We start from the raw sequence: 11,298 nt of genomic DNA, 5'->3' as shown, positions 1-11,298 counted from the left end.
ATCACATCAAATCACATATATTTCCTTTTGTCAATTTGCTTATGCCACAAATCTACTGCCCTACTAAACTTTGGAATCAATTTATCTTTCATTGTTGTTTTGCATGGATGTGGGGCTAAGGAATTTTATGAACCATTCATGTGCTCACTGAATTTTTAAAATATACTTATGATATACTTTTTTTTTTTTTTTTTTAATAACTCGTTTTAACTTCTAACACTATTTATATTTGGAACTTTAACTATCTTTTGTGATTTGTACTTAAGGAAAAATATAGTCATGTGGGATTTTGTTAGATTCGTCTTAATGTATATTTTCATAATATCAACTTTTTGTGATTTTTGCTTATTGATAATAATAATAATACTACCCATATGTATCAAAATGTCTATAAATGTCATTTCACACAACCAATACAATAAGCTTTTAACAATCAGTTAATTGTTACCAAACACATTTATTACAAAAAGTTATCAAATCAGCAGTCAAACTTGCTGAACAAAAAGTTAAAACTCTAACAGCAAACTCTAAACTCTAACAGATAAACTCTAAACTCCATTTGCCAAACAGGGCTTATATCTACTAATATGTAAACTAAGATTAACCCTAATCACCTCTTCTTCTCTCCTTTTTCTCCCTAAAAATCCTAGTCTTTCTCCAGCCAATTCGGGACTGCTACCGTCCTTTTTGATGGTGGTAATAAGACTCAATTTCTACTTTTATGCACTTATTTTTTTTGTTTTTATTAACAATTTTCCTTTTTTCTCTCTTTGTTGGAGAGTTTTCAACTCAATTATTAGGTTATTTGTCCCCTCTAGTAAGAGCTTAGTCTTCCATTATGGGAGTTTGAAGCTAAGTTTGGTTTGTATGGTCTAATAGAAAGATGCAGTTTATCAATAATTTGCTAACTTGTTGTACATATTTGCAATCATTATTGGTTTTCGAATATTATCTACGTGGTCCAATAAAGAGGTATCTTTTCAAAACTATGTCATAATAATAAGACGCTTTCATAGGAGGCTATATGCTTCAACAAACAGACGATGATTATGTTATAAGTCAAATTTGGTTCATTATTATCATAGTTATATCATGATCAAGTTAAGTTGTGTTTCTTTCTTTTTTTTTTTAATATCGATTGCAGATGCCGTATGACTTTTGATCGATGAAATTTATCTTTCTCCTTAGAAAAATGTAAACTAAGATTAACAAACTAATCATTTTACCAAACTTTAGCTTAAGCTTTCTTGAAAGTAATGATGTTCATATGATAGCTATCAAAAGATCAATATTAATCAGTCTACGCTCTTTAAAATTTGTTAAGATTTGGAAAGGTTCATAGATATGTGCGATTACGCGCAACTTATTAGTATAAAAGAACAAAAATATGGCTTTTGAGTGATATGTAAGGAGAAACCTTGACAAGTTGAGGGGAATAAAGGGGATCCCAACTTGTCAAGGGTGAAAATCGATCCTAGGACATCCTGTAATTGGAAGAAACGCTCTAACCAATAGGTTATTCCTCACTCTCTAATACTTTATCCCATATGTACGGTCATTTTTAAAATATAAATTTGTGTGGTCATTTTTAAAATATTGGTTTGTACATTTCGAATTATTTCGTATTCAACAAAAATAAAATAAAATGTGTAGTGAGATATAAGTGCATAGCATGTTATAAGGTTTTTTTTAATAGTAATCTAGCTCGAGTAACACCACAAATCCTCATGACTTGTGATTTCACCAAATGCGCATTTAGGACCACAAGTTCACAACTAGCCCTCACAAACTAGCACAAAACATTCCAACACATTATGACCTCATTCATATGCAACTTGAAATCCTTCCCAAATTGTCACTTATCTCAAACACACACCTTGTTGTATGATAATACAATAAATTCCTTTAAAAACAATCATGGTTCATGGAATATTACAAGCATAATAATCACCGTAAACTTTATCAACTGATTAAGATGGGTAACAAAATTACATCAATAACTTAAATATTAGAATCCTTTCTGTTGCATTTGTAATGCCTAATCTGTGATTGTTATATCTTAGCTAATGAAATTGAAAGACAAATATCGACTGTTGACAGAGCCATAAGAGAGCAAAAAAGTTTCAAATTGGATTCAAGAATACATGATATCAATGCCATCATTACATTTTACCTATCCCTTTTCCTCTCTAAATATATACTATATACACACCCTATTAATTAAGTAGAATCAAAGAAACCATCAGCAAAATGCAATTCAATACATATACTTGAAAATAGGCACCCTGGAAAAAGAGAAAAGAAAACACAACAAACCCACTATGCCAATAATTGACTTCAATCATAAAATATTATATATATGCTTGTTGATATTGGGGATAAAACTTCAGAAGCCCCAAAAATTTACTAATTAAGCTAACTCTTGATTCTTCTCCACTACCCTCACTTCCATTGCAGATCTGAGCAACTTTGCCTGAAATTAGAATTACTCATTAAAGTTAACATTCAGCTGCAATATTACAGAATAATATGCTAGTACTTAATTAACAACATATATAATACCCAATGAAAATCTAATAGTAGTATACTTCCTCTGTTTCGCAATAACTAAAACATAGAGAAATTGGGGAGTTACCAAGGAATCGAGAGAGAGAAAGTTAGGACCACAATATACTAGAGTGATGGAAAATAAGAGTTTTGGCCCCCTCTTACTTTTTTGCGGCATATTTGTATAAGAGTGAACTTTTTTTTAAACATTTAGAACATGGTTTCACTTATTGTGACTACTATATTCCAAATAAGAGAAGTGTTTCACTTTGTGAAACGGAGGAAGTATTTTGTAATCACCATAGTATAAAAAGAAAAGGAGACAAAATATCTCAAACAAAAGAAAAAAAGATATCATAAAATTATGTAGTGCAGATACTCGTTTATGTTTTTTTACAGTAGCTCATCTTCTTTTTGTGGCCCCTTCCTATCTTGAAAAGATTTTATCTTTTGGTGTAGATAAAGAGCAATAATACAGACTTAAACCCTAATTTTTTGAGTATCATTCAGAGACAAAGAGGATAATATAGTATATGACAAAGAATTAAGCCTAGCTATTTATCTACCTTAGCTACATTTCTTCCCATGTCCAACTTCAAATGTGACAACTGAATTTGAACAATACAAAGATATATTTGTATAAATAAGGCAATGTAGTTTAAATTAAACTTGTAAAATTATTACCTTTGTTCTTAGTAAGTTGTACGTATATTTATTTTATTTTTCACTCGAAAAAAGTTAAAAGAAAGAGAATTGAAGGACAATAATGGTAGAAGAGATAACATAAAATAAACATATAAAAGAACGTGTAGAAAGCCACCGTGTAAATATGAACGAAACAACATCCTTATAGTGTAGAAAGCCCGCGCGTAAATAACAACAAAACAACCTTAATTATAATGGAATCATGTAGACCATATATAGATTCATATATAAGACAATAATCAAAAGATTACCTGATCATCAGTGATTTGAACAGCAAAACCATCAACAATAACGAGAGACAAAGTCTTATTGTAGGTCCCAGGTTGGAAAGTTCGAGCTAGAAGTTCATCATGTTTCCTACTTAGATACATATCAAGCTCATACGCTCCTCTCTTTGACCTGTTTTATTTTTATATAAATGTAGATTAACTAACCTTCATATAATTTCCTCAAATTATATCATTAACATGAAAAATTATTTAGGACTACCATATAATAAACTATAAACATTTTTTTAAGGTAAGGAGAAACCTTGACAAGTCGGGGGAATAAAAGCGATCCCAACTTGTCAAGGGTGAGAATCGATTTCAAGACCTCCTGAAATCGAGAGGGAAGCTCTAACCACTAAGCTGTCCCTCACTCTTTAATAAACTATAAACATACCTATCACTTCGAAGACGTTCATATTCAGGATCAAAGTTCATGAAGACGAAGTACAACTCCTTTTGCTTGCTAGCCATTATCTCACCTAGGCCCCCTCTCCCTAAACTTATGCTATTTCTCTTTCTTTCTCTCTCTCTCTCTCTCTCTCTCTTCTTTATTATCTGTGTTTTGATTGGTTTGGAATATTGCCACTACAATGATTTCCATGAGAGTTACATGTTAGCTATTTATAAAGAAGTATACACCCATAAGTCAATACTTTTGGTCAAGGTAATAATAATTCTACAACTTTTTTGGGGGGATATATATATCTTGTCTTATAAATTTTAAAAGATTTCATTTCCTCTCTACTACCTTTTACTAACAATATATGTAGATAATGCAATACAACTTTATTAACATATAAATATAAATAATACAGTCATATCGATGTATGCGATGATTATACTTATACCTCTCTAAGTTACTTGCAATAGTGTTTTCGGATACTCCCATAACCTTTTTTTTTATAGCATCATCAATCTTTTATTTCTTCTCTTACAGATAGCTAGAGAATAAATATTTGAAACTAACCATTCGACTAAATGAATATGTTCATGTATGGGTTTATATTGATTTTAAATAATACTATAATTTGTACCAAATTTTATAGAAATTAAGATTTACTCGTAACATATAACATCATATATATAAATGACAAATAGGTCAAACTTAGCTTGGTCAATTTTGGTGCATATCGGATTTAAATTTCTCTCGATAACCGTATTTGATTTTAATAGTATAGTGTGTTAACTAGAGTAACATAATGTCAACTCTATATAGATCAAACATTTTAATAAAATGACCTAATCTATTTCAACAAACAAGACGGTGAGAAAGATAGGAGATTAGGCCAACTCATGATCAGTTAAACTATTAAAAAGTACACTTATATATTCTAATGGTTTTCAAAATTACTCTCTCAATCTTTAGCTTTCTTTCTTCTATTTCCGGTTTTCTTGCGAAGCTTGAAAAGGTCAAGAACAACAAAGGACTACAAAGTACATTTTTCTAAACTACTAAGATTCTCACAAGAAGTTTCCTAAGAATTAAAGGCCTGAATCAAATTTATAAAAATTGGTTTTCAAAATTTATTGTCAGTTTATAAAAATTGATGCACACGCTTGCACTGCCGGAAAGAGAGGCAAATCTGACTACAAGTTAATACTTCTAGGATTGATCGACGATGCATGAGCGAGCAACTCTATAATGCAATTAAAACTTATCAGAGAGCTTTATTATTGTATGTTTAATTTTCTGGCCAAACTTAGCTCTAAACAAAAGTCATAACCATTAACTAGCCTCATTTTCTATTGTTGGCCTAGCCTTATTCTTTCCCATCAGCTCATTATGATCAATAAAACCTATTCTACGGGTATGTTCTCTTCGGCATAAAAAACGGTTAAACTAAACTGAATTGAACTGAACATAATTGAATTGAACTGAACTAAATTGAACTAAACTGAAATGAATAGTGATATGTGAGAGTAAAAGTGTTGTCCAGAGCTGAATTGAACTGAAAATAAGTTGGAGAGAACAGGCCCAACATTGTCAATATAGTTATAATAGCCTTTTTGTTACATAGCCTCATTATGTATTATAAGCTCCTTAAAATAAAACTTGGATCCACGGCGCACATAGCTAGCAGTCCTAACATATTGTTAGTGAACCATGCATATCGATTAATTAGTGTCCTGTGTTTGTCATTTTACCTATAGTGTTTCTTGGATCAGTTATAACACATTATACATCCATATGTAAATAATGTGTATATATATAGTCACGATAGATAAATGTACATTGTACATTTACACTACTACAAAAAACACCCTATCGAGTCGCTAGTAAATGACCTAATGATTCGCCTCTAAAGCGACCCAGACCCTAATATGGCTAATTCTACCAACTCTAAAGCTATCTAAACTTTAGAAGTCACCTCTTGAGGCGACTCGATAGCTATTTTATAAGTCACCTATTAGTTGTTTGGCAACTCGATAGGTTAAGCTATTTACTCTCTTATGCTAGAAGAGGTGACTCCATAAGTTAGGCTACTGAGTCTCTCGTATTGGAAGAGGCGACTCGTAAACTTTCCACACCTTTTTTACTTCCACGTCCACTTTTATGCTTCCTCCAATGTCTGATCTTTGGTGTACGATGATATTTGTGTAATCCTAATGGTTAAAATTGAATTGGTTTGTTTGGCTTCTTGCAAACTTGTTATTATCGTACCAAGTAAGTGTTGGCCCAGTGGTGATGGGGACTGGCTTTGGTAGGATGGACCCGTGTTCGAATCCCCGCAACACCCTTGGAAGAGGAATGGAACCTAACCATCCCGAACTTGGCCTCGATCCGGATGTAGACCGAAGGGTGAACCGGGTGCAAACACCAAAAAAAAAAAAAAAAAAAAAAAAAAAACTTGTTATTATCGTCTCTATGTTTAACGTGGTTAAAACTTAGTTTACCCACTACTAATATATAATTTTATATATGGTGAAATTTAACTCACGGGTAATTTGTCCACTATTAATAAATAAAATTTAATATATGGTGGTCTAGCTCATCATTAACAATTACTTTATAATAGTCAATCAGGATGGGATAATCTACTCACTAGGTGAATGGAGTTATATAAAACTTAATTTGTCCAGTGGGTAGTAACCATTTAATATTGGTTGTTTGTTTCAATGTAATTTTTATTAATCTTAGCCATAGATATTTTTTATTAAATTTAAAAGACAATTAGCTTTCTAATACACATACATCACTAGATAATACATGATGATACATAACATTTTTCAATTCCTTATATTCCGTTAAAATTGAAGAACAAGCACTATATTATGGAATAAATGAAGTTATAATATAACTTTTAATATATAGACATTATTAGTGCATAACAAACCACAACATATTTCAGTTGGAATTACACAATCACTGATTGGGTCATGCCAAATCAAAAAGGCTTTAGTTATTTAGTAAGTCGATCTGCGTTATTAAAATTTAGTTTTTCTAGGAATAATCCAATCAAAGCAAGACTCACGCTAACATAGAACATGGTGTATAGGTGTTTGTATAGCCTATATAGACTAGAATCTCTTGCAGGTTAACACAATAGAGTAGTTCATATTAGTCCTTTGGGATTATGGGAGAAGTATAAGGAAACTATTTTTAACATTTTGATAAAACAAAAGTAGATTACAAAAATGAGAAAGTCCCTACTGACTTTTACGTGGGATAAAACTAAGTCGAAGAAACAATCAACTAAAAGCTAGCCAATAAAAAGTTCTGAAAAAAAAAAAAAAAGCTCTGAGTCAAACGTAGAATAAGTCAATATTTATATCTTGCACGTGAGTACCCCCACGTAGATACCTTGAATTAACAGTTTACCAGTGTCAGTCGAATGAATTCATTGATTGCCAGCAATAATAATGTTGTAATGGTAACAAATGCAATTCCGCGTTATTTCAATAAAAAACTTAATCTTTGAATCAAAGCCATTATCCAAGCACGTCGGTAATTCAGAATATTATCCAAGCCGACGTTATTTGTTTAATTACTTATGGTTGTCTTTTTCAGATTATACGGACAGAAGTATGTATACTAATATATATTTTTTCCTTTTAAAAAGGTAAGGAAAAAGAAGGTTAGGAGATCATCCGCACAAGTAGATCTTCAACCTTATCGTTTACAAGGATTGAATAAAGAGCTGAATGAGTACAATTTTCAATAAAAAAAACTAGAATCTATGAGGAGGTGGCCAACATTGATAATCCAATCTGTTGCTTTGTTTGCTTCCCGGTAGACATTTCGAATAGTCCAACAAGAAAAGGAGCAGAGAAAAGCCCGGGTATCCTGAATGATGTGGGCGATCTGCCAAGGGAGGGGGGGGGGGATATGCCTTTGATGGAGTTGATAACTATGAGGTTATCTCCTTCGATGTGGAGATGAGTGATAACATTTTGAATAGCTAACCGGACTCCATGCTAAAGGGTTGTAGCTTCTGCCACCGATACTGAAGATGTATCAAGGTTTAAGGTCGCGACTATACTAGGTTGGCGTCGGAATCTCTAATGAGGAAACTTAGCTTGTTGCTATTGTTGAAGAATTACGAACAGAACCGTCGAAGTTGAGTTTGAAAAATGGTGGTGATGGAGGCTCCCAAGTCACCAATATTGAAGGAGGGTACTTGGGAGTGGACGGATGGAGAGAAGAGTGGAAAAACGGAGAGCCAAAGGAATTTCAGTGATCAACTGCATTCTTGAGATTCCATTCTGAGAATATTTGCTTTATGAAGAATCCTATGAATATTAAGTGAGTCGTTATGAAAGATGATATTGTTTCTTTCTTTCCAAATACTCCAAATTAGGAAGACAAATTTAGAAGTGTAGCTTTTATTCTTTTTAATATTAGAAAAATTATCAAATAAACTGGCACTACCACACTAGTTACATAATGAGGTAACCAATAATTAAGTTCTTTAAGCTGCCAGAGGGGAGGAGTTTGGAACAAACTCCAAATATGTGATTATCTATGGATTCCTCCTGGGTAGCACAAAGGGAAATTGACTTAAAGGGATGATATTTCAAGGGTTGCACGAACCCCAAGACTATTATGGCAGATCTACCATAAAAAAAACTTTAGCTTGGGCGGGATATCTAGATCCCAAATCCAACAATGAGACCATCTGTCCTTGCTAGGTGGGAGGTTATTTGCTAACCAAGTAGCAGACTTAACTGTAAAAAGTCCTGAAAAAGTAGGACCCCAAATAGGTTCATCAAAGAGAAAGGTAGACAGTAACGGAATGCCTTTAATGCATTTGATGATGTGGTAAGGGAGAAGTGTTTTTAATTTGAGAAGATCTCAAGATTTATCTGGTAAAATGAAATCTTTTAAAAGCAGGTTAACATCAATTTCCTGGTTTTCATTTAACTTTAACATGGTCATTAAATTTTCCTCCAGGCACCAACTATGGAGCCAAAAAAGAATATGAGATTTATCTCCAATTTTCCACCAAATGCCTTTATGGAGTAATGGGTGATGAAGTAAAATTTTCTTCCAAATGGGAGAGTCATTTGGCTAAGGTTTGCAGTTAAAAAACGATTGATTTTTAAGATATTTGTCGGAAATGAGTTTAACCCAAATATTATTAGGCTCGGTGAGAATTTTCCATCCAAGTTTTGCAATAAAGGTTTTATTCATTGGCAAAGTTTTTCTGAGGCCTAAACCCCCTTGGGATTTCGGTCTGCAAATTTTATCCCAGGCAATTACTAATATGATTAAAGGCGTTATTAAACAAAGAACGATGTCATGTACTTCTCTTACTTAGGATTTTTAATCATGTAATTTACGTACAATAAAAAAATAATGTGAGTTGTATAAGATTTGTAATTCGACTTGTGTGGACCCGGTTCACAGCAAAATTAGTGTGCAGGTTCATGCACGTGAATTAGGACACACACTACTATAATACACAGAAACCCATTATATCACAAATAGATACAATATATAAGATATAACTAGCTATTAGGCCCGGGCTATGTCCCGGTAAGAAAAAATTTCATTTATTAATATAATACTTTACAATAATAACACTAAATATAACTTAGCCTAGTGGTTAGAACTTTAGTATATGTAATTGAGGTCTCGGGATCAAACCTTATACTATGCAATTTCTTAATTTTTTTAGTGTACATGGATTACATGAACTAAAACTCCCTAGGGAGAGCGCCACGTGGCACGATTTTTTTTTTGTTTGTTTTCGCATGCCTTTTAATATATTTGTATAGATTACACTATATCACAAATTAATACATTATAACACAAAGAAACACTATCACAAAAAAAACATTATAGCTCTTGCCAAAAAAACACACTTTAGCACAGAGAAGCACACATACCACATACAAACACACTACATCGAAACTGACAATATTTATTCTTCCATAACAGGTTCAATTGTACAATCAATTATAACACAATTACACAAAAAAACACACTATATCACTAAAAGATACACTATATTTAAAAAAAAAACACTATATCACAAACACACTATAGCCAGGGCCGTATTTGGGCACGGACGAGATTGGCATGCCCAAAATACAAAGCCCGAGTTAATAAAGGCTAAAGAGAGAAAATGAAAAGTTTTTATAAATTAAAAAGACACTGCCACACTGTCGACTGTCGAGAATAACGGTGAATCTACAACCTTCTTTAATCCACCTTTTTTTTCCAATTTTTGGTAGTTTCCATACTTATTCGATTCTCCCACTTCTTTTTTAATTCAATTATGAAACTTTTTTTCCATTTTATTCTCCAATTATAATCCAACTGCAAAAATCTTTAGCGAAAATCTACAAACAACTTGACGATGATTTGTCTTATGAACGATCTTCTCAAATGTTCAAATACAAACGGGATTAAAAGCTTCAAATTTATCCATAAAGACTCTTCCTTCCATTGTTCTGTTATTAACTTATTTAACCGCTTAAATATGATATGTGTAATTTTTCAAAGGAATGAGCTAAGAGAGAAAACAAAAAGAAATTTTGTTAAAGTTGATGCCTTGAAACTTCGTCAGATTCTGCGTTTCGCAGGAATGGCCAATCAGGTCGGGCGGGTACGCCCAATCGGGAGTTTGTCGCAAATTACGATCGGGCGAACGTCACCCAATCGGGGCCGAGACGTCAACAGGTTTGAAGAATTGACGGCCCAATCGGGCGGCTGAGTTTTACGTGGTTTTGACTTATTCCATTTTGGTTTATCTTTTAGGGTTTTGTATGGAGTTTCTTATGTTATAAAAGGGTTTCCTGGTGTTCATTATTTAGCATACAATTCTAGAAACATTTTTAGCCTCTAGTATTTTTAGATTCCTTGTATTATTCTCTCTGGTTTTTCTCCATTATAGTGAAGATCATGGCTCTAATAATCCCCCACCTATGGACGTACGTATGACTGAACCACGTAAATCCTTATGTTCTTTGTTTGTTCTGCTTTATTGTTTTTCTCATCATCATTACTTCATTAATCTTGTTCATCACTAATTAATCAAATTACAATACCCTGTTTCCTAACAAATTAAAAATCACAAGAAATAATAATTTGTACCTATACAATCCTGTCAAATAAGTAGAAGTAAGACAATGTGCATAAAACATAGTCCAATAAAAGCTTTAAAACCCTGTAATCCTAGTATCTAACCCAATATCTAACCATGTTGGACCTACTTTGTCTATTAAACTGGCATTATCATACTTCACATACAATACCTTATTCCTTAGCTAATGTAAAACTACAGCACAATTTCAATACAATAGGAATCTTTTACTCGAGAATGATTATATC

General features: G+C 32.6%; 1 protein-coding gene across 1 annotated transcript; it reads right to left on the bottom strand.

The window, feature by feature from the left end:
* Positions 1 to 2,107: 2,107 nt before the first annotated feature.
* LOC104892166 (hypothetical protein) lies at positions 2,108 to 4,119 on the bottom strand. Its single transcript, XM_010678006.4, has 3 exons — positions 3,916 to 4,119; positions 3,504 to 3,651; positions 2,108 to 2,473 (listed from the first exon to the last, which is right to left on the bottom strand). The coding sequence occupies exons 1-3, from the start codon at positions 3,990 to 3,992 to the stop codon at positions 2,411 to 2,413; spliced, it is 288 nt and encodes a 95-aa protein (XP_010676308.1). The 5' UTR covers positions 3,993 to 4,119; the 3' UTR covers positions 2,108 to 2,410.
* Positions 4,120 to 11,298: the final 7,179 nt, after the last annotated feature.

The sequence above is a fragment of the Beta vulgaris genome, chromosome 5, assembly GCF_026745355.1.
Source record: "Beta vulgaris subsp. vulgaris cultivar EL10 chromosome 5, EL10.2, whole genome shotgun sequence".
NCBI lineage: Eukaryota > Viridiplantae > Streptophyta > Magnoliopsida > Caryophyllales > Amaranthaceae > Beta > Beta vulgaris.
This window is presented reverse-complemented; position numbering and strand designations above follow the sequence as displayed.